The sequence below is a fragment of the Thermobia domestica genome, chromosome 18, assembly GCF_964235325.1.
Source record: "Thermobia domestica chromosome 18, izTheDome1.hap1.1, whole genome shotgun sequence".
Lineage (NCBI taxonomy): Eukaryota > Metazoa > Arthropoda > Insecta > Zygentoma > Lepismatidae > Thermobia > Thermobia domestica.
The window spans coordinates 78,146,199-78,171,857 of NC_137471.1; the positions used below are offsets into that span (position 1 = coordinate 78,146,199).

Here is a 25,659-nt window from a genome sequence, read left to right on the forward strand (position 1 = left end):
CCATGTTGTCCACGAGAGAGTTCGTAAGTTCCGGGGGTCTTTCATCTCATTCGTCTTTGAGGATAGTTATCAGGCATGCTCCGCAATTCGTCGTCCAAGATGTCACAGGCATGCTCAATATGATTCACATCATGGCCAGTTCATACGGAGATATTCTCTCAACTTGGGTGCTTCTGTGTGAGCGTGCATCGTCATACATGAACACGAAATCTGGGCCCACTGCTCCACGTGAAAGACACGCATATCCTGCCAGGATCTGGTTATAATACCGTCTGTGGTAACGAATTCAGATGCAAAAATGTGCAGTGGTGTTCGTACATTTTGCATGATGGCTGCCAATACCATGACTAGGGTGAAGGGAAGTGGGTCAGTATCATATTCTCAGTTGAGTCACGATTCTGTGTATCCATTAATCTCGGGCATCAGTTGGTGTGGCAAGAACGAGGAAGACGTTATAATTCTGTGAATGGAATAAGTATTGTAGTCCTGGTTATGGTATGGACGGAGATAATGAAAAATGAATAGATACCACATGCCACTGCATATCTTTGACCCGAATCCGTGACCGGAGTACGGTATTGTAACGAGATCCTAACAGTATGTTTTTTTTTTTCGTGCAACAATTGGGAGAAACTTCGTGTTCATGGGCGACAACGCACAAGTTGAAGAGACCTTGAAGCGTCAGAATATCTACTGCATGGACTGACCACTATATTCACCCGACCTGAATTCCATGGAGCATGCCTGTGATGCTATTAAATGACAGGTTGCACAGCGAAATTCACCTCCTTTGATCCTTCAGGACCTGAAAACTACCCTCAAGGAGGAAGGGAACAACAGACCTGCGGAATGCATGAATTCTCTCGTGGACAACATGGCAAGCAAGTGTCTAGCATATGTATAGTAAATTGTAAATAAATAAACCTGCATATTTTTGCTCGTTATAAAAGTTTCTGACATGAATCTTTGACAGTTCAAATCGAAACTGAAATGAAACCCGACCCTTTTCAAGTAAAGTCTTTTTTTTTTTTCATTTTTCGTTCTACTTATGGGTGAAATGAAGAAAAAAATAACACATAAATATGATACTAAATATGAAATTTTTAGTAGTTTAATTTTAAAGCAGGTACGAAGGTTTACAAAGAAGATACGAATTCCATGATTGAAGCTTATTTTGATGTGTTCTCGTGTAGGCAAAGTAAGCACACATCTTCAGCGGTCATATGTTCAAATCCTTGTGGGGATACATAAATATTGAAAATGACATAACAGTGATGACGCAGTTGGGAAAATGCATGATTTAAAAAGTATCGAACTCTGGTTTGGAAATACAAAAATAACGGAACTCGGAGCTACTCTGCTAACCATACACTACACAGTTAAAATGTCTTATTGGGCTACTAGCAGAAGTATTCGTTCTTTGCGGGAGAAGAATAATGTGTATGCGAAGCCTTTGAAAGTGAAGATATGCGTGAAAATGTAACGATAAAGAATATCTTTGCTATTGCCCCTATCAATTCTTTGGTCATACAACCAGCAATACAGCAGATTAGGGAAGGTTGCTTACCTCACAGGCACTATGGTTCATTACGTATAGGTACTACGTAGTTTGACTCCTCAGTTCTCCCCTCGACTTAAAATCGAAGAAGGAACTACGTATACGATTAGATCTGATGAATATCTATCTATGTATAAAATTTGTTGATTCTAGGTGACTTTTTTCTATGGGAAAACTGATTACACACGCACAGACATTATTTTATTTATGAGTATAGACCAGGGTTTCTCAACCTGGGGGTCGCAACCCCCTAGGGGTGGAGAAAATAAACGGAAGAGATAAATATAATTAGACTTTAATATCGGAAATATTTTGAAATATTATTTTGAATTTTGTTCTGACAGGCATATTTTTATTTTTATACTTAGTGTTAAGAACAAAAAAAAAAAAAGTCTACTAAACATTTTCAACAAGTGGAGGGTTGTTTAAAAATCAATTTAAATGAAAGAGGTACGATATGAAACTAATGAAAACTGCATATTAAAATACCAGAAAAATACAAATGCAACAAAACCTGCATATTGAAATACAATTAAAATTGAAATCTAATGAGATACGAATGTGTGTGAGCGAATAATCTTTTTTGCAGCTAGCTGGCCACAATGAAGGTAGATTTTTGGTGTGGTGGGATTTTATTTGTTTCCTAAATTTTAAATGTAAACAACTTGCTTGTAACAGTTTTTGGTGATACTTAACACGTACACAAGAATGTAACAAATTTACAACAATATGAGGTAACTCAAAGTGGCGGCCTCTCGAAAGTTAAAATACTCAATAACTTTTTAAACGACTGTACAAGTTTTTTAAACCAAAATTAGGAATTATTTTATTTTTTTTTTTTATCATATGACCCAAAATTAAGGGAGTTATGAAGTTTTAAAACTTTCAAACGGCCTCCATTTTGAAACAGTATGACGGATCGGATATTTGTAATATGAGTGAACTGACCAAATTTTGGTCTTAATCCATTCACTTTTAGTGAAGTTATTGTATGGATACAGTAACTTCCCGAAAAGCGAATGGATTAAAACCAAAATTTGGTCAGTTCAATCATATTACAACCACTATATACAAGAAATGGGTTTTACTATTACAGAAGTAGATGGATATCGTGAAGTCTCCGCAACAGGTATATTAAAAATCCTACACAAGTTTATTACAAACCAGAATTTGTAAGGGGTTGTTGGCAAGAGGATGTGATACAATGGGGATCGTGATAGGAATTAGGTTGAGAACCACTGGTAAGACAGTGGCGACATATTGAAGTTAAGAAGCAGATAAAAAAATAATGAAATAAATTCACAAGATCTGGCAGAATTTCGTGTGATGTTCACTTTTTAGTTATATCGTTGGAGTTTAACCTCCCTTTCAGTACTCAGGCTGTATGAAATCAGGACCTACAGTTGAAGGTAGAATCTGGAAAGCCCGTATAATGCATTCATATATCAATACTCTGCCGCTGGATATCGAACCCAGGAGCCCGTACACCAAAGTCGCGCTCGCTAACCACTAAAGCAGTAGGGATGGTATGTGATGTTTACAGATAATGTAGACAACCTGATTCAGGTTGATAATCTGAAAAAAATTGTGTACCTGAAATATAAGCTATAGGTTTGTTTACAAACTTGTTTTTTAAAACTTGAAAAAGAAAACAAAAATCATGTGGAAGAAGAGGTCAAAGGTGCGTACCTCAAGGCGGAGCTTCTGTTGCTATGGTTACCATTAAGGACAGCTGGGTCACGTGGCCTCGAGAGCGGGAACGAACGAACGAAAGGAGACGAGAAAGCAGCGGCAGTTGAAACCTGAAGTTGGCTGTGTGACGTACGGAAGGTAAAAGCGTGTGTTGAAACTACCTTAGATAACGGCTGTAAAAAAGACGAGGAAAAAGTATTGTGTGAACGTTTGAAGGCCGAAACAAATTACATCTTAAGTGTGCGCTTGACGAGTGAATCAAAATTACTCCTTTCCCCGTTTACTTCCACGTAATATGGTTGTTGTGTAGTGTTGTGTACTGAAACATGTTAAGAGATCCATAATCATGAGTTTCTTCACCGATATTTTGATATAATGTGTGATCTCCCAATGTTTACAAACGTGATATAACGCGTGTTAAGTAAGCACAGTGATCAATTAAATTCTTTTTGTGTGTATTTGTTACTATTCAGTGCTTTTAACAGAGAATGTGTGTCTGTTAATGTATCGGTATGTTGTGTTCCTTCACATGGTGTAGAGGGGTTGGCTGACATTAATATGCACCCCAGTACTTGGGCTGTGTGGATGAAAAGACACGTGTATGTAGTGCTGTGAAAAAAGAAAGAAAAACTGTCGAGCCTGAGAATGGAAACAACACTCTGACTGAATATGAAGGAAACATAAAGAATTCCCTGTTGCAGTCATTACAGATGAATTAAGTTGGATCAATCATCAGTTTGTTTTAATTCTCAGTGAAGATTCACTGAATCGAATCTTCCTGGAGAGTTCTTCATTAAGTGCCTCAGGGTTCCAGCCGACCTGCTGACTTACATTTTCAAGTGCAATCCAGCTGCGACACGTCTGAGTAACCACCACAACACTCCCAAAGAACTTTACTTCCTTTTGTCTCATATGCAGTAAAGAAAAGAAAAGAAAGAAAAAAAGTTTCTTCAGCCGACACCATGTATTTGGTCCAAGTAGTGCAGGTAAGAGTTTCTTTTTTACCTTTTTTTTTATCGAGCAACAAGACCAGCAACAGAAGGGAAACAAAAAAAAAATGCTCGATCGTTGACCTGGTCCAATTTATCACTTTTTTCTTTTAACGTTAACGTTCTTCATCATTTGTTCTTGCCCCTTTTCCTGTGTTGAGTCTCGGTTTTGTATCTTTAAGGCATGGGTTACCTCTTCCAAAACAAGCTAGCAGCAAACGATGTTTGTATATACGCGTATGTCCTTTTGAGTATGTTCCACTTTCTCTAACAGATTACATGTTTTGCGATATATTTTTCTTTCGTTTTTTTTCCCTGACGTATTTGTGACTTTTGTGATAAGTGAAATAGGCCTGTGTATGACATGCATCCATAACAGGCGCGCATCCAGAAATTTTTGTTGGGGGAGTCCAATACTACAAGTCAGGGCCGGATCCAGTGGGACGATCGGGGAGATCGCCCCCCCCCTCCAGAAGTCCGTCCTGGATCCGCTTTTTCTACAAGCAATTACGTCTATATAGTATTGGACGGGTATTATTCTGCACGCGAAAAGACAATGAGGAATTGTAAAATACTTCCACTTATATTTTCAGAAAAATAAATAAATAAATAAATAAAACTAGGATATATTTTGTAAGAGAAAGAGTACAGATGAAGGGTAACATCAAATGTTCATGCTACATCAATCATTTTCCTATTAAACAATTATAGTTTTATTGAGAAAGTGTGCATGTTGAGTTAGAAACTTCTTGTGCGGAGGGGAGGTCCGGACCCGGTAGGCCCCCTCGTGGGCGCGCCCGTGATCAGTACTACTACTACTAATAATAGTTGCGTTTGTGTAGTTTAAATTTAATATGAAAAGATTATAAAAGTTGTTTAATTATGTTATAAAAGCAATATAACGCTCAGTTGAATGGAAATTAAAGAAATGGAATAATTTGCTGGAAATGGTTATTATTTGTTATTACACTTGTATTGTAATATTATTTATATCCAAAAATAGTAGTCAATATTGATGCTATTTCTAGATATAGGGCCTATATAATATTCTTCGACAGTTGTTTCATTAAGGAAAATGCTGGAAGATGGGTTTCATCTATGATTTTCTTTGATTCTACACTCGGTCGGAAAGGTGTAACAGTAAAGTGAGATTTTTACTTGATTTCCTTATTCACACCAGGGAAATATCTGGATGGTACCTCACATAATGGTCACAGACCGCTTCCTTCTTTTCCCATTCCTTTCTTCCTCCCTGCTTTCCCGGGTAGTGTGATCGCTGAGGGATGTCATCCCTCATATGCGTCACGGGCAAATGGCCATAGATGCCGAAAGCCCAGATATAGGCTAATTCCTAATTCTTTGATGATTGTTTCTTATCTGTGTATTAGAACTAGTTAACAGAAATAGAACGAAATACAATCATTGCAAATGAAATGAAAGTCTTTAAATTTTACGTCCCACGGGTATGCCGGCTAGGTTAATGGAAGACGGTAATGATGAGAAATGAATGAAACGATAGAATGAAGAAAGTGTGAGGAAACAGGAGAACCCCGAGAAAACTCACACACACGGTGTTTGTCCACTACAAAGTTCACTTGGCGCGAGCTGGGATACAGCCTAGGACCCCATGCACAGAAGTGATCGCTCTACCACTGAGTCACCAGGGCCCCCACTACTATCATTGCATCGTCTATGTACTTTTCATAGGAATTTATGCATAATGGGTGCTGAGTTTCGGATAGGAAATTCAGTTATAGGATGAGTGCAAAAGGGCGGAAAAGATAGATCCAGCAAGCACATAGTACAGGGTTCAGACTTTCTCATCCCCTAACAAATATTTGGGGAAAGAGAGGGCAAAATCAAAATGCGATTAGGATTCACTGTGACGTTATATGCTAGAGGACGTGCCCTACACATGAGGGACATATAGTCGCAATTTAATGTATCCTAGCTCAGGGAGGGATTTCCCCAGGAAGTAGAAATGCAAATTTCATCAAATATTAACATATGTTCAATGTTCGGCATGACTGTATATAATACGATATGTTACGGGACTTGTTACGAGATAAAGTGTTACATGGCAAATTTCTTACCAGTAAAATGATTACATAATTACACGTAGAGAAATGTGTAATTGTTTCACATTACTCCGATTAATAGGACTTTGTTGAGAGAGGTAATAATACTTTTTAATGATATCAGAATTTAAACTTTCAATATTATTTCAAACTTTCGTTGACCTATAGAAATTATTATTAGTTATTGAAAAGTGTCGATTGTTTGAAAATGATTATACCCCAATTCGAAGGGAAGGGGGAGAATAAACAGTTGTCTCTGGAGGGTTCAATCTGTACTTAAATACACTTTAACATTTTTCGTTAGGGTAGGTTGACGAAGAAAGTGCCTCCCTTTGGAAGTGGCTTAAGGACCTATTCAAAAGTATGGATTTGGATCCTGTGACAAACTTCGAAATTATAATATTGTCGCTAGAATGAAATATGCCTAGTTATTATGACATTTCGTGGAATTAATTGTCATAATGAAATACATTTTATATTATTAAATAAATTATTTTTAAATTAAGAGGTATTGAATATTTAAAAATTCAATGATTATCATGCATTAAATTGAATTACTCTCTGAAATTCCAAAAGAAGAGAAATTTATTTTTCAAAATTGTGAATAGTAGTTCATATTGGCCACGAGAAGAGACGAGAAACAAAGCTGTCTCGTCTCATCTCGATTCCCGGAGAACCTTTCACATCTCAATTTGTAAATTTACCTACAAAATTTATGTCCTAATTTTTTCTTAATTTTATCTAGAAATAATCATAATCCTTTTGCACCACGAGAGGTCTACGAATGGTGTAGTATAACAACATTTAAACCATATTAATTATTAAAGTATAATGACACGCGTATCTTTAAACGTTGATAAATGCTCTTCATTGAGTTCGTACAACCAATTCATCAATTTACAGTACTTATACTATGAACCATATAACTCTAAAACAGTGTTTGACATCGAAGACTTTGGTGAACTATTGTTATTCACCGACCGTGTGAAATTTATGGTATTGTCTTAAAAACGTTTTCCTGATGTAGCCTTCTGAAACAAATATACTTGTGTATTTGTAAGGATACAAATAGCTATACAAGTTTAAGAGTATGTTGAGTTAGGATTTTTTTGGGTGGGAGTGGGGGGGGGGGTCGGACTCGGTACTATATAGAAACCGAAAATTGTATTACATTTTACTACTTTCAGTTTGAGCAGATGAATAAGAGCCGAAATGAGATATATTTTAGGAATCCTGAGTCCATATCAAGAAATCACTTGTCGCCTTTTGTTAACCATTTTTCTCTCAATGGTGATGAATATTCGAGCTGGAAGTTGTAGAAGTCTACTAACACTTTCCGTTGCAATAGAGGTATAAAGTAAAAGGATGGGACTTTATTCGTGCGAGTCTGGATCCATGTTTAAAGAAAGAAAAAAACTGCTTTTCGATCTATTACCGATTTTTTCACTATGGCAATCAGTGTTGATACCGGAAATCGTAATTTAAACCACTTCCGGTTTGATAGCGTGACAAATTTAGAGACGAAACTTATTCTTTCGACGCTTAATCCATATCAGAAAGCTATGTCGCTATGTCTTAATCGATTTTGCATTGTGTAGATGGATATTGAAACGGAAATGGTAGCAAATATCCACCATTTCTGTTTTAGAAGAGAGGTAATGATAGAGATGGAATCTTATTACTGGAACTGTTAATCGATAAGAAGAGTCGCTGTTTGAAATATGTTACCTTGTTTTGACCAGTGTTCGTAGGTTTTCTTAAGAAAATTTTCCTCCACTGACACAAAATTTTTCCTTTTCTTATCAAATTTTCCCTAGTTTGTTGAATGATAGAAGTTATTTAGTAAGATTACTTTAGCTGTATTAAAGGAAGTGCCAAACACATTTGTTTTATTCATTTGCTTTTTGCTTCTAATTTTTTTCTTTTTCCTTTATTTATTTATTTATTATGTTATTTACAAAAAATAGACACCAGTACACCCAGCATCAATGGGTGCAAATCATGCTACTTTCAACAGAAATACACAAAAACTATTGCTATTGTGTTGGTTTATTTCGGAAGAACAAAGAAAATTTTAAGCGTTTATATTGGTCAGTCAGTCAGGGCGAGAATTTACCTGGATTTTCACATGTTATCGAAAAATTCCCTTTTTGCAAACTTTACCTAGGAAATTTCCGTAGATGAGGGAAATTTCCTTCACACTACGAACACTGGCTCTGCCACCCGTCGACAGACAGAGAGATGGACATACCCGTTCTATGAAACTTCCCATACTTATGCCATAAACGTTATGCTTGTGCATAGCATAGTTTGGAAGGCTAAAAATCTGTTCACCTGCTGTTCAAAATTCCTAAGGTTATATTCTTCTTCTTCTTCTTTTTTTAAAAATTGAACCTGTGCTGTCGCGTGCTGTTAAAAGAGTTGCACCTGTCTATTGGAACAAGCTACCTCGAAGTTTGCAGATGTTCAACACGTATACAGGAAAAGTTCCTTGTTTCTTTAAAGTATGTAGGCTTGTATTAAAATGCTCCATTAATTACATCTTTCGGCAGCTGGACTATGGATTGAACTTGCACATGCATTATGGTGACAGAGTAGTAAGCGCTGTATAACAAACGCAAGAGAGTGGACATCAGAAACTCTTATGGTATCGTCATTCTTTTCCTTAGGGTAATCAACTTTCTATTAAGCTTCATTTAATTAAATAATATGTTTCCGGTATTTTGGGCTCATTCGTATTGCTACATCAATATTTACAATGATCTTATCTGAAGCTGACGTCTAGCTCTCGATTTTTCCTTAAACCAGTATTACTCACACTTTCCAAGTACACTATCTCTGCTAGAAGCAAAAGGACTTTCCCGCTTTGGTCAACAGGAAAACGCAAATTGTGTTATGCATTACACATTTCTCACATAGTCAATGCCCTTTATGTAAGAATATTATTTCGTAGTATTGAAAAGAAAAAAAAAGCCGTTTTTATTAGGAGGGGGTTATCATCGCACGTTATGCACCGAGGCTAAGGGAGACGGTAGCTGTGAAATGAGTGATAATGTACAATCAAGAAAGTGAAAGGAAACGAGAGAACCCCGAGAAAACCCATGCACACGGTATTTATCCACCACAAAACTCACTTGGCTTGGGCTGCGATCGAAACTGGGACCCCACGCGCTAGAGGTGAACATTCTACCATAGAGATAGACAAACATTGTGTGTCTGTGTTTTCTCTGGGTTCTCCCGTTTTTTCCCACTTTCTTCATTCACCACTTCATTCGTTCTTATCATCACCGTCCCTTTTAGCTTACATAGTGTAATCATGTGACGTAAAATTGTAAGATCTTGCATATTCTAAGTGCAGATTCAACTTTGATGGATCACAGCTCGGGAACTGAGTGTCTGGATAGGGAAATATTTCATATACACACTAAGCAAGCCATGATCTACCTCCTTGTTAAGTTTGGTTAAAATCAGGTTCTGTACGTATATCTACTATAAATCCAATTTCCAAATTTTTGACCCAAAACTAGGGAACCAAAGTCTTCAGAGGAAAATGTTTCTCATGTGTACTAATGGATAAGTTTTTATATCGCGTATATGTAGTACTTTCTGTCTATCTGATTGCTGTTTTTACATGATTTTCTTTTACTTACAGTGGTTCAGTTTTCTCCACATACCTTGGAACCTTAATTTCCCGACGTCATACAATATGATGAAATTTTGCACATCGTGATACTACAGTATAAGTCGGGTGATAATACAATATTCCATTGTTACTTTTATATATTTCTGTATATCTCTTGTTTGAGTTTAAAGATTTTTATATGTAACGAACTTCACTCTTGAGAAAAGCGTGGTTATGTAGAACACAGGGTTTATGTTCATAAATCCAAACAAAATTTCGGATTTATCATGATTTCATATAATATATTTGAAAAACACACAATAAAAATATTTTAAAATACATGCTTTCTATAAAGAAAGTAACAAAAAATATAACATACCGTATTAAGAAGTAAAAAATTGAATATTTTTTTTTGAAAAAATATGCTTTCTTTTAAAAAATAATATATAACATATCGTGTTAAGGAGTACAAAAATGTATATTTCTTTTAAAAAATGTGCTTTCTTTAAAGAAAGTAACAAAATACAACATCGTATTAGGAAGTAAAAAATTGAATATATTTTTTGAAAACGCTTTCTTTTTAATAAACAAACAAAATGAAACAAATGATACTAAAATGTAATAATAATTCTGTTTTCAATAAAATTAATTTAAAAAAAATCTATTAATGTAAGCATGGGGAACATTCTTACATACAATCACTTGATTTTTATGAGCATCAGAAAATTTATAAATTTAATTGTATATAAAAAAAGCGCTCCTCATGCTTTTCCTTTTAGTCACATAAAATAGTAGTAATAATAAGTAATTTTCTTGAAGAAAGAATTATTTTTGCTTTACTAGTACAATTTGTTTTCTTTTCTTTTCCAAAAGAAAGCATGTCTTTTTGTTTTCTTTCTTTTTTTTCTTTTTTCTTCGGAAGAATCAAATGAAGGACGAGAATACGATGGAGGATACACGGAAACAATAAGATTTGAAGGCTACTCAATTGTTTTTATAATATTATTATTATTATTATTGTGGGAATCTTATTGGGGAACATCCTTATAATACTAGTGAGAAATGTTCTCAGAATTTTACTATAAACCACACAACCAAATTACTCTTTCTTTTATTATAAAAGTTATTGCCGACCTCATTACATATCAGTGTTGTTTTGAATATGCGAGGGAACAAATAGTGCTTTCACTTACAACTATAAGTATGTATATATATATATACATACATATATATATATATATATATATATATATATATATATATATATATATATATATACAGGGTGGGCCATTTTAATTAATCCACGGAAATATCTGAAAAATGATAAAACATAGAAGAAATGTTTCAAGTACACGTTATATATTGCTAAGGGGGAAAACCAATTCCGCCAAAAGTACCCCTCCCCGCCCCCCCTAAAAGGGGGTAACGGGGGGTAACTTTGAAATGTCAAATGGGAACATGGGTCGAGTAATACCTCGTTCGAAAGGTCTTAGAAAACTGAGTAACGCTGTACCAAAAGATGTTCCATATTGTGCACCGGTTTCAAAATGGCCGCCATAATATGGTTCGGAAACTCCAGTACCCGTAGTGTGAAAACCATGGAAGGTAAATGAATGGAACAAAATTGAAATACGTAAATATCATAGTTCATATCGAACGGTGTGCTCCCTGTGATCCCAGTGGCCTCCCTAAAGGGGTCTTGGGGGCTAACTTCAAAATTTCAAATAGTAACATGAGTCGAGTGGTACCTCGTTCGATAAATATTGCAAAATCTAACATATTGCAGGAGAAAACGATTGATGTGAAATGGCAGTGTTCTCAAAAGGCCGCCGAAACATAGTATCCGTGTCAGAGAAAAGGTTTAGTACCCGTAGTATGAAAGCGATTGGAGATAAATCAACAGAAGAAAAACTGGAGTAGCTAACTGACGTAAGGCACATCGAGAGGTGTTGTCGGGGTGACTCCAAGGGCCAACTGAAAGGTATCCGGGGCCAACTTGAAAATTTCAAATAGCAGCTTGAAGCGAGTAACATCATGTTACATAGACAAATTAATATCATACAGCTTCTGTAAGAAAATTTTCGACATGAGACACCGTTTTCAAAATGATCGCAAAGACATGGTGACTGTGTCTAAGAAAACGTCTAGTGCCCATAGTATGAATACGGTTAGACATAAATGAAAATAACGAAAATTAAATAGGAAAACCACGGAGGCGTTCCAAGGCTCGAGAATAATACAACAGAGATAAAAATATTAGAGTAAAATTGCCATAATGTATAGAGAGAAATCCAAGTCATGCAAAATAATCTCTCCCTGCGCTCTGTATGTGAGTGGGGTGGAAAGTAAAGTGAAAGTTCAAACGAGAACTCTACTTTAATTCGTAAATTAAGGCTAACCTTACAAATAGGTATGGTGTGGTTGAAACATTTGTTTGTAAAGATGACGCTGTAGTGACTAAAAAAAGAGAAACTTTTATGCAATGCGTGCTGGTTATTCAGAAAGCATTTCGGGGATATACGTACACACCGTTTCGTCCCTCAAGCTCACAATATGACATGAATGCTAATAGTTAATCAAAATGTAACTGTGGCCATCCGCGTTAACTTAGTGCACCAATTCTCTATGCATGAAGTCTGCCTTCCAAACAGCATTGGCTAGGTCAAGCGTATGCTTGAACCGTTGTCCGGTCGGACATTGAAATTTTGAAGTTAGCCCACAAGACCCCTTCAGGGAGGCCACTGGGATCACAGGGATTACATCATTCTATATGCCCTATGATATTTACGTATTTCAATTTTGTTCCATTCATTTACCTTCCATGGTTTTCATACTACGGGTACTGGAGTTTCCGAACCATATCATGGCGGCCATTTTGAAACTGGTGCACAATATGAAACATCTTTTGGTACAGCGTTACTTAGTTTTCCAAGACCTTTCGAACGAGGTATTACTCGACCCATGTTCCCATTTGACATTTCAAAGTTACTCCCCGTTACCCCCATTTAGGGGGGGCGGGGCGGGGTACTTTTGGCGAAATTGGTTTTCCCCCTTAGCAATATATAACGTGTACTTCAAAAATTTCTTCTATGTTTTATAATTTTTCAGATATTTCCGTGGATTAATTAAAATGGCCCACCCTGTATATATATATATATATATATATATATATATATATATATATATATATGTATATATATATATATATATATATATATATATATATATATATATATATATATATATATATATATATATATATGTGTGTGTGTGTGTGTGTGTGTGTGTGTATGTGTTTGTGTGCAAGGGCAAAAGAAAGTAGTTTCTGCTACTACTAGGTTGTAATGAAAATAACGTTCATAAAACTTACAGTATGCGTGCAATTAAATGTTTATGTACTTTTCAAGTCGGACGAGATTCCACTTTCGGATTTTCCCCTTGTTTAGTTCGGTGATTTTTATCTCTTCAGCAACACTTGTAAAAGCTTCTTCTTACAATTATTTGTGCAAGCTAATGACATGAAGTCGTAAGGTTTAAAAGTGCAGTAAAGTTGCCTTGCAATTTACTTTCGTATGTGTGTGTGTGTGCTTTTTTTTATGTATGGTTTAAATTTGTTGAAAGAAAGTTATGTTTATGTTTGCCGTTATCATATAATTTCAAAGCGTTATTATTTTATTTTGTTATTGTCGAAATTAGACATATTCGTATACTAAATTTCCGGTGCTTCATTTAATCATCATCATAGGTATTGTTCCACTACTGGCAGGTTACTTGCTGCAGCTGAGAAGCTTCCATGCTCCACTGTCTTCCGCTAATCTCGTCGTCCTCACATACGATTTCTCAATTTTGATATCGTCCATTATTTGTAATCTCCTGCGCCCTCTCTCTCTTTCTTTCCTGTCACCATACCCTTTAGCACGTCCCTCATTATACTGTCCCTTCTTACCCAATGTGCCAACCAGTTTCTCTTCTTCATCTTACTTAGTAATATCTAAAATTGTTCTTTTCTCCTCCACCATTTCTGACATCCTCTCGTTCGTTTTCCGCTCGACCCAGCTAATTCTTTCAATTCTTTATGGTTTAACCTTGTTGAAGGAAACTTATGGTTATGTTTGCCGTCATCATATAGTTTGAAATGATTGTAATTTTATTTTGTTGTCGAAATTAGACGTATTCATTCTAATTTACCTTACTTAATTAATAAAAATGTTAAAATGAAGTTGAGTATGAATAAAATGAAATGAAATATATAGATGGATAAAGGGAAATGAAATATATAGTTAAATTTCCCATATTTATTCTTCACCGGCGTTTTAATTCAGAAGATTTACTCCGGGTAACGAGATGGGGAGAGAATACTTTCAGGTAGTTGGCCTACTGCAAAGATACTCGTACTGGCAATCTATATTAAGCACGATCAAAGAAATTTTCAAATCATCACTATATACAGATACGAAGGCAAGGATAGTGCAAATGTGTATAGAAATACAGGGCTAGTCAAAAAGAATAGTCCAAAACTAAAGCGTATTTATTTTGTACTGAAACGATGTACAAAAGCAAAATCGATCAAAAGAAAAAAGTCAGGTTGTAGGTTTTATAGTCCGTGTTTATAGTTTACATCAAAGCCCCTAGAGACGCTGATTGTGTAAACAGCAATGCAAATACCTATCACGAAAATAGGTTGTGCGTATTGTGTTATGGAATTTGCAGTAACGGGGTCTTTCGTAACAGTAGAAAGACATTTTCGTACAAAATCCAAGGAACAAGCATCGCATAGGACCTGTAAGATTTGAGGAAACACATCTCGAGTACCTTAGAGTAGATAACCAAGGGTACGTTGGGACGCGACTGGCAGGAACTTGATTATTGGTTGAACGTTTGCCGTGTTATCCAGGGTTAGGGTTGTCATATTTCAAAAATGAAAATCCGGGACGCTACTAAATTACGAGAATCTTTGAAATGCTTAAAATGAAAAGAAGTGATATATACTAATTTACTTTCTTCCATTAGATAGAGTTGTTCTAGTATTACGTTATCACATTTTTAGTCATTTCACTAGACCTTCTCCCTAGTTAAGCAAACGCAAGCAGATGATTTACTCTTTCCCCCAAGCAAAAAAAAAAAAAAAAACTCAGGATTTGTTTCGTGGTTTTCAGAGTTGATTCAGCTCATTCAAGGTATACACACGTTGTATACTTATATATATATATATATATATATATATATATATATATATATATATATATATATATAACGGTTATGTTCTGACGGCGTTTGTTAAATTCCCTTGTAAACAAATTATAATATTTCCTTTTTTTCTTCTTCGCTAAAATCCGGGACATTTAATTGTCCCGAGAAATATTTTTCAGAACGAAGATCTCGATTCCGTGACGATCCCGGATTTTCCGGGACGAATGCCAACCCTATCCAGGGCCTCCCGGTAGACGTGTAATGTCTACAAAAGTTACAGCTTTTCTTTCTTTTTTCCTACCAATTTTGATTGCGTGTGTCGTATCAATACAAAATAAATACGCTTTAGTTTTGCACCATTCTTTCTGAATAACCCCGTACAGAATTCAGCAATGAAAATAGTGGGAGGAAACGGGAGAATGCTGAGAAGACCCACGAACGGAATTACTGTTATAAATTATTATTACTGTTTATTACAATCCTGCCGCTAGAGATTGCAAATTGTATTTTGATAATATATACATATGTATTTACATTTAAAAAAAAAATAATTATTTTTAACTTTTGCTTACTTAGATTATATCAAATAATTTTGATTTCTCTTCTGATTTATTTTTATTTTTCACTTAATTAACTTTCTTTTCTCTCTTGAGATTTTTTTTTCTCTCTTGTTATCTACTCATGTACTTGTACTATTACATTAACTAATATTCATGTACATTTTAACATGTGTGCAAATTATGATTTTTAACAATTTCCCCATCACCACTCACTCACACTTGTAATCATTTCTACTTCCACCATACTCACTCACACTAGTGGCCCATATTTCGAACCTCCAGAAACACCTCGGAGTCCACACGGAGGGAATGTGTGCTCAATTAAGCTTTTACAACATTTACCGTTAGTCGAATTTGAAATTTGTGTGTAATCGATATGTGTAATACAAATTAAGTGGCGAAGAAATATGAAAGAAATCTTTTAGTTTAACGTCCCACAATTATTTTCTTTAGACTAAGAAAACGATGATTAAGGCAACTGAATGATGATGGAAGAATTGGTGGAATGAGAAACTGGGAGGAAACGGGAGTACCCCGAGAAATCCCACAGACACGAAATTGTCCACCACGAGCTTACTTGACTAGGAATTGAACCAGGTACCTCATATACTAAAGGTGGGCGCTGTATCACTGAGCCACCGTGTGCTCCCCTACGTGGCGAAGAATACTGACGGACTGTAGACAAGACAGTATCTGGAGGCAATCAAGAACTGAAAAATGAAGTACTGACTGTACGTTCATTATCGAACAAATAACTCTTACTGGATGATATACATTAATGAGTAATTGTAACAAATTGTATCGTTTTACATATTTCCAATCGTCACGAGTGTAAAACTATTTAGTGTTTTTCGTAACACGTCACTGGAGAAAATGTATTTGTAGTATCTAAATCAAAGTATTTTGTAGTGCATTATATTCCTTAGTCTGAGTAGGCTGAACAAAAACATAGTCTCATTTTGTTTTCAATTAATCCTTATTCGGCATGAAAAATAACTGGAAATTTGTTCTAAAAAATTCAGTCAATGTGTAACAAATAGCGCCGTTAAAGACCTAGTTTCCAGAGAATATTGCGTCGAATTTTGCCACTTTTCTGCCGTACGGCCTTTTTTTTTTTCTGAGAAAGAGTTGCGACCTTGTAGTTAGTTGTTACGTACTTGTCCAGTTGGCTGGTGGAATGACAACTCTGTCCATTACGAGATCATGTCTTTTTCTCCGTCCTCTGTTAGGATTTAATGATGCGTGGTGGTTTGAATACAGCGTGAAATACTTAGAAACAAGACCTGTGGTTTACTGTAGTATATATACGAGCTGGAAGAACTCTTTTTAAGATGAAACATTTTTGTATTGTAGAAGTCAAGGGACTTAAAGGCTGTTTTACAAAAACAAAATCAATTGGTCGAATTCAAATCTTATATATTGATACTAATTCTCATCCTAAAGGAAATAATGAAAGTCAATATTGAAACATGGGCGGGGCAATTTGCTTTGGTGATTGTCCGGGTACGTGCGATTTACTCAATAGCGGCTCTTTAGGCAAGTTGGTCGGTAATAAGTTTAAAATTTTCTCTTTTCAAGCTAAGGAAAAATATATTACCTAATTTTCTGATTCTTGTATACAGCTTCTTGAAGCTGTTTAAAGCATTGCCTCCTTAGCTTGTAATAATAAAATTTAAATTTTTACCAATGTGACTTAGAGCCGCCATTGGATTCGCTATACAAAATCGGCAGTGTCGATATCTTTTGACTCGAGGATCTCCGCCTTCCACCGCTATGAGGTGAGAAACTGTTCGCAACATTTTGTTGTATTAAATGATGTGAAATATGTATGTAGGTCTTACAAACAGAATCTGAGTTCGGAGTTCCAGGTTTATTTATTAGCACGAAGGCTAGTGAAAGGTTGCTTACGAATTCCAGACTGAATGATTTTGCGTGCAATGATTATGAAGCACGTAGTATATAATAATTGGCATCAAACATATAATTACTTTTTTCGTAAGCAATTTAAGATTTTCTTCATTTTTATTTATTTTTTTATATATATACAGGTAGTCTCTGATCTTTTAAGTCCTTTGAAAACGTATACGGATTATTACATATATTTGTGTATGCAGACGTTGTAGATGCATGCGGAAATATATATATATATTTTTTTGTCATTGAACCGTGGACTGTATACAGCAGTGTGTGGAAACGACATTGGCAAGTGCAACCACGGTCATCCTAGTGTTGGTTTCGTTTTCCACGACACGCATGACCAATCATTTGCATCTATGCAGAAATGAAGTCGAGTTTGTATTAATCCCTCTGTAAAATCTTTCGGAGGCTAGTTCAAAGTGTTATCCTGGTTGAAAACCAAAGTTACTACTTAGTTTAATTCCCGAATTTTTTTTTCGGTGGGGGCTTATGTAGTTCGGACCTTCACTAAGCTGTTGGTCGGTGAAGGGGTAAGAAGTGCCAAAACTTGAAAAATTATTATTTTGAGTAATGTCCGCCATCCATCCTTATTTAACCAGCTCTATCACCCGAAAATTTTATTACTGATTTCCTTAATTAACGGAGATATAAACTTTTTATAAAGGGCATATCTTGAAATTAAGTATCTTAGAAAATCTTTGAAGAAGCATAAAGCTATTCCTCCCTTTATTAGTTCCGTGATTTTTAGTTTGTGCAATGAGCAAAATTAACGTAAATTACTTTATAGGAATAAAATAATATATATGCTATGCTATTACCATGCTATCACATGCTATTACCACAACTGTCGAAAAAACACCAAGTATTTATGAACGGTCATGGAAACTGATGCCCATGAAGAAATAACTAGACAAAAGATACTTCAAAGGCAGTCATTTAGACTACGTATTTATTCTAATTTTGTAGAAGTATTATACTACTAAGAAAATTAGTATTAACCAAGAGTCCTAAACTCGCAGCTCACGAGAATCTCACCACGGAAATAATACAAAATTGATTAGTTTATGTCAAGAACATACACCTGTTGTCAGAGATCCTAAGTTTGTGACTTTTTACAAAAACCTTCCACATTAAAGAACAAAAAAGTAAAATCTTCGCCACGTCTTTGTAGAAAATCCTAATACAATGTAAGGAATTATAACCCTATTCTTAACAACCTGTCACATGCTATTACGTAAAGTTAGATCGTGCTGTGATTTTATGTTATTTTATAATATTTACTAGTATTTTGTTGAGTAATAATATGCTTAAAATACAATGATTCATAACACAAACACAACAACAAACAGTATCCGTGAAATGTGATAAACTTTTATTATTAGTTATGATAGATCTAATCCTGATTATTAGAGCTATTTTTGTATTTTTATTATATTTTGTATGACTGAGTTGTTACACTTCGATATTTTACCATTGTACTTATGTACGTATGTATTTTGTACTTTATACTGGTATTGAGGACATATGTATTAGTATGTATATTACTGTACCGTATTTGCCTAACGCTATTCTTAGCACTTGTAGTCAATGTTCTACTTGATATCGAATGTTGCGTGAGACTATTACTCACCAAACTTCCTTTCTAGCAGGATACATTTTTTCTACTCTTTTCATGAGTCTCAGCGTCCAGAGTACTGTACATTTTTTTTTAGCCTTAATAGCTGCTAATTGTGTGCTTTTATAATGCAAGGGGAAATATAAGGACGAGGAGTAAAAATACAGTTAAAATTAAATTCGCATTGGTTTACTTTATTTCTCTCCGAGATTTTTAAAAGTATAATGCTTCTTCTATAAGCTCTGTGCATTTTATATCTATTTATTTAACAATGCATTCTGAGTTTGGGAGCACGATCTTCGAAGTTAACCACATGAATTTGGTTACTGTTCTGAATGGGAGCTTGCCGGGCATATGAAATTACATTTTCTTAAGGGACCGCGGTGGCTTAGTGGTAGAGCGTTCACCTCTGCTGCTTGGGGCCCGGGTTCGATTCCAGCCCCCGCCAAGTGAACTTTGTTGTGGACAAACACCGTGTGCGTGGGTTTTCTCGGGGTTCTCCCATTTCCTCCCACTTTCTTCCTTCCACCATTTCATTAATCACTCATCATCACCGTCTCCTTTAGCCTAACCGGCATAACCATGGGACGTAAAACTTAAAGATTTTATTTCATTTCATTACATTTTCTTAAATTTAAATTAAGTTACATTATCCTGATACTTCCCATTATACCTAGTAGAAATGCTGTTTAGCTTCTCAAAACATTTTCTTGATCACGAATGTGTTTCATTTTATGACTGATTTCTACCAAGTTTCCAAGTTGAATTTTCAGTCCTTTTGTTGGTTGCGTGACAACTAGCAGGAAAATGAGGTCGACTGTTACACTAATAAATGTATTTTATAGTTTTCCTGGTGCAAAACAAAGCATCTTTATGGATTATCTAGCTAAATAGTCTGCGTTTATTTTAAAGTTTTTAAATTTACGTTTTCTTTTCTGTCTGGTACCTACATATACACTTATCTCGTTGCAGATATATATTTTAGCACGAAAAATAGTATTGCTCATGAGACGTGAAATTTCTCAAGTCCCGTATGCAACACTAGTTCACTCAGGTCTTAGATCTCAAACACAGTTTTAGTGTTTTAGTGATTCATAATACAGGGTGGCCCAAAAGTAAGGTATACACCCCAGCATTGATCAAATCTAACATTCTAGCTTATAGGTTTATTTGCTTCGGCTGTTACGAGCTTAAGAGATAAGTAAAAGTACATTAAAAACAAATAATAAAGAAACTAAGGCTACCTGATAAATAACAATATGAAATGATATAAAAAAGCAATGAGTTGATCAGTACAGTACTGGATACCTACTTTTGGGCCACTCTGTATAAAAACTATAAATTTGAGAAAGTGATTGTATGAAAATAATGAAGAACATTTATCAATGTTTAAATATATGAAGTCATTATACAATATACTCGAAGTATAAGTATGGTTTAAATGTTCTTATATCACCTTTCGTGAACCTCTTGTGACACGAAAGGATTCTGATAACTTCTAGAAGAAATTAAGAAAATTGCCAGGGCATACATTTTGTACATACATTTACAAAACAAGTCAAGACGAGTGAATGTAACGAAAATCGAGAGAACGTATACAAAATTTGCTAGATGAGACGAGAAAGCGTTATTTCTCGACTCGTCTCGGGGGCGATACTAACGGAAAATGATATCTGATATATAAGAAGTTGTTTAATTGTTGGAATTCAATCATTTCTCAATACCGATGCTGTATCGTATAAGTTATGAACTTAAAAGATTAACGTGAGATCTTACAGAGGTGTCTACGCTTGCGAGTTCAACTGTTCGAGCTCAATCGGCCTCGTGCGTAATAAGTGAGTAGAAGTGCTTTAAGTAAATAGTGAGCCAGAACCTTAGTGATCACAAGCTACACTGAAGTTAATGAGTGCGAGCCCTATTCAGGATAGCAAACTCAAGCTCAAGTGAGTGCGAGTCGAGTTATCGTGTGCTCCTTTCAGATTAGTGACCGAGAGTGCCTTTGAGAATACTGAGCCTGAGCCGATGGAAGTTCAAATAAGCTGCGATTGCAAAATGCCTGGCCATCTCTGGGATCTACACCGTATGTACACTCATGTCCAAAATTATTGTCGCGTGTCTATAAATATGTTGTTGTAGGAATATAATTTAATAACAAATTCGCCCAGTATTTCTTATAATGTTAGTATGTGTACAATCGGCAAAGACATGTATGTGGCAAATTTCATGTCAAAAGAGCAGTAAATAAGAACAACAAAACGAAAATAAAACTTTCTTGTCCATTTAGCAACATTTTGTTTTACTTATTCTAATTTTCGTATTTATAATTCTTTTCCTATGAAATTTACCACAAGTATATAATTCCCGATTATTTACATAGTGCCAGTGTTAAAAGTACCCTGCAAAATCATTATCAAATTATATTCTTACAAGAAGACAATTATAGATAAGCGACAATCATTTTGGACATGAGTGTACATTAAAAAAATAAAATTACATTACAGTACTTCCTCCAGGAACCGAAACTAGGTCTTTCGCTGAAATATGAGCTAAACTTTTTGAAGGAACGTTGTAACATGATATTATTGGAAAAATAATGCTTTTGTATCATAGTCTCTAATGCAAGGGGAGTTTTAATTTCATATACATATACATGCAATTGTAAATGTACAAAGAAAAAAATGAAGTGTTGAAAGAATTCAATGTCTACCACTATTAGGGCAATTTCAATACTAATGTCTTCACCTTCCTAGGGTATCAGAAACAACTAGTAACTGACAGTGAGCAAAGTGTATTGTGTTAGTTGTTGTTTTTTCGCTACGAGCAAAGCTCTACGTGTTATATTTGAAATTTATATCAAGTTACGAAGAAGAATTTTCTGTGATCCTCTGCGAAATTAGTTTTTGTGAGTGTATGAATTTTCTGACAACATTTATATGAGTAGAAATTCTGTCATTTGTTGTGCCTACATAAATACACTATACTCATAATGTTGTTCCTAGTGCACATAAGAACAACAGATGGCAGGACTAGTACTCACGTATGTAAATGTCAGAAAATATGCTCGTGTAGGATTACAACAAATATGATACCTCGTTGTTCGTTACTGGGTATAATTGTCAGATATTACGTGTAAAGCTGTGCTCATAGCAAAAACAATTAATAGAAATTATCGCAGTCGGTTACTACGTAGATATTTCTGATACCCTAGAACACGGTTTCTTAACCTGGGGGCCGCGAAGATAGGAGGAAGAGATAATTAGAATCTAATACCGGAAAATATTTTTAAATATTATTTTGAATTTTGTTCTGATAGGCATATTTTTATTTTTATACATACTGTTAAGAACAACAAAAAATAGGTCTATTAAACATTTTCAACAGGTGCAGAGTTGTTTAAAAATCAACTTAAACGAAAGAGGTATGATATGAAACTAATGAGAACTGCATACTGAAATACCAGAAAAATACAAATACAACAAAACCTGCTTATTGAAATACAATTAAAATTTAAAGCTAATGAGATAGCTGAGCATAGTGTGATTTCACTAGTGCTGGAATGTCTGATTCAATCTTCGTGACGCACATTATCAAGTCATTTTCAGCTGATAAGCGATTTCTTTTCGTTTTAATACTTACCATGGGAGAAAAACCACTTTCGCACAAGTATGGTGTAGCAAATGAAATTATTACTTTTAAAGCAGCAGATTCCAGACCAGGATATTCTTTCCTCTTCAGCCAGAACTTGTCCAAGTCTTCGTTACAGAAAACCAGTTGCAAGGACTTGTCGGTTTTAATTCATTCGCTTTAAGAAAAATTACTGTATCCACTATATACAAAAAATGAATTCTGATGTTATAGAAATAGAAGGATATTGTGTGAGATCTCCGCAGTAGGTATATTAAAAATCATACACAAGCTAATTACAAACCAGATAATTTATAAGGGGGTCGCTTGGTTCCTAAACATTAATATTGAGCCATTAAACACATAAATTACCTTTTTTTATTCACTTTGTTTAATAAATATAATGGAGAAACGTACAGTTTACTTCTACACAAATTTCTAAGATGTCTGCTTCACCTACTGAATAATTCTATTTAATTTCTGTCGTCATGACGATGACATCAAGATTAGATATAAAGACATTTGAATATATATATATTTATATATTAACATTATAAATATATTATTTCTTTGTCTTTCTTTTCTTCTATTAGCAGAATCTGTCTAGTGTGTATTTAAAATACATTATGGCCCAAATTTACAAGTGAATAATAATTATTACAAGTAAAATATACAACATACTGTTGTACGCTGGCAATAGAATGTAATAAAATGGGGCCGTGATAGGAATTAGGTTGAGAACCACTGCTCTAGGAAGGGATGGAATTGGTGTTGAATTAATATGTAGCCTAAACAGTGGTGGACAGATTGAGTTTTAACTATGGATGGGCAAAACCGGTTTTTATAAAAACCAAAAACCGGTTTCTATAAAAACCGAAACCCGAAAAACCGACATTTCGGTTTTCTCCAAAACCGGTTCGGATTTTCACCGAAACCGGTTTCGGGTTTCTCCAAACTGGTTTCGCTGAAAACTTTTCGAAAACACATAAGACTATTTCTGTGGAAATGGATTCGGTTTCCGGAGAACAACGAAACACCATTCTGGTCAGAAATAGAACAAATTTTGGAAAAAAACCGGAATCGGTTTTGGAGAAAACCGAAACCGGATCAGGTAAAAAACCGAACCGGTTTTGGAGAAAACCAATAACCGGTTTCGGAGAAAACCGAACCGGTTTTGAAGAAAACCGGTTTTTTTGAAAATTTTCAAAAACCGGTTTCGGTTTTCCTAAAAACCGAAAAACCGACTTTTGTGCCCACCACTAGTTTTAACACCATCATTTCTTTTCTGTGTATCTCTTTTAAAGAATTGGTCAGGAGAATAATATTTTAACATAAACCATGGGCTTCGTATTTTGTAAATATTTACCTATCAAGTATTGTGACTTAGTTGTTACCATTTTGTTTTCTTGCGTGATAATTCATAGCAGCCGTAATAAAGGGAAGTGCTTTTACTCTATTTTTTTTTCTATCTTATGAGCTTTACGCTTGTTTTTGATCAGCTTGTGAGACTAATTGAGGCACAACACATGAATTACGTAAAAAATGAAATGAGAAGAAGAAAATGTATGAGACCCGTTTCAACAGGAAGTTTGTGGTTTAATGAGCAAAAATAATAACGTGAATGACCTGTAAAACTCAGTGATGTACAAAAAAGAAACTTGTTACTAACGGAAGAGCCACTCGAAAACTAAACCGATGGCCAAATAGTGATTTGTTTTGATTGTTATAAAGTTTTTGATTAATGGTCTTAGTTCGGGTCAGAGTAACATTCGGTCGTATGTGTTTCAAATGGAAGAATTTGTGAAATTCTTATTACTATAGTAAAAATGTAGGATTTGTTTTATTCTGTTCTTGTGAATTCTTTTAGTATGGGGAAACTTCCGAGGAAGTACAGTATAACAAGTTAAATTAGTTATTTGCTTAATTTTGACTTGTGTCTGTGGAACACAATAAAAGCAAGAATAGGAATGGCCAGTGCCGTGACGTGGGGGCAAGGGCTAGCGGGGCACCAGCCCCGGGCGCCGAAGTAAAGGGGCGAAAAATTCGGGAGGAAAATGCATGTGCATATATATAAAATGGAAGGAAAAAGTAATAAAAAGTGCTGAAAATCAAGGAAAAGCAGGGTTTATTTATGAAAATTTTCTTACGCTTCGTGTCAACTATGGTGGTTCTTCGCGGCTGGTCTGTCGACTTCACTCGTATGTACGGGGGCTCCGTCGTATACTCTCGCCCCGGGCGCTGATTTTCAACGGCACGGCACTGGGGATGGCGAAAGAAATATTTAGTAAGAAGAAAAGACTGGAGGGTGCTCGCATAGAAAGTTAGACATAAAATGTTTCGTGCGGAGAATTGTGCTATACGGGACAGAAATATGGACGTAACGCGAAAGAAAAACTAGAGGCTTTCAATATGTGTTTCCGGACAAGAATAGAGAGAATTAACAGGGACGAGCGGAAAACAAATGAGGTGGGCAAGAGTAAAAGAGAAACTGTTTGGGACGTTGAGTTCGGTGGAAGAAAAACGAGAGCAGGAGCGAAAGAGGCTTCAGTTGATAGACAGTACTCGTATTAAAACGGAAAATTCCTTTGTGGAGGCGAAGATGTTAGCTGAAGATCATGATGAGTAGCAGCTTGCGGTAAATTACCTCTCAAGTATGGTAATGATGATGATGGTGTGAATGTAACAGTGTACTGTTATTATTCCTTAAGTTGGCCACGTGCACAAATTGGACATTATTTAAGTTAACCGTCTTTGGTTTTGTGGAAAAGTTTTACTGTAAACAAAACCGTAACAGAAATACACCGTAAAATATTA

The 25,659-nt window shown here is 35.3% G+C and overlaps 1 protein-coding gene across 4 annotated transcripts in view; it reads left to right on the forward strand.

Moving 5' to 3' along the window:
- Nucleotides 1-25,659, forward strand: part of LOC145675643 (uncharacterized) — an 898,816-nt gene that overhangs the window by 93,566 nt on the left and 779,591 nt on the right. The window contains exon 1 of one of the 4 annotated variants that reach the window (XM_081746199.1): nucleotides 3,365-4,236. The exons of the other annotated variants lie outside the window; for them this stretch is intronic. Coding sequence (XP_081602325.1) covers nucleotides 4,213-4,236 — 24 coding nt within the window. The 5' untranslated portion in view covers nucleotides 3,365-4,212. Of the gene's footprint in view, nucleotides 1-3,364; nucleotides 4,237-25,659 lie in introns of those variants that run through there. 4 annotated transcript variants of the gene reach the window in all.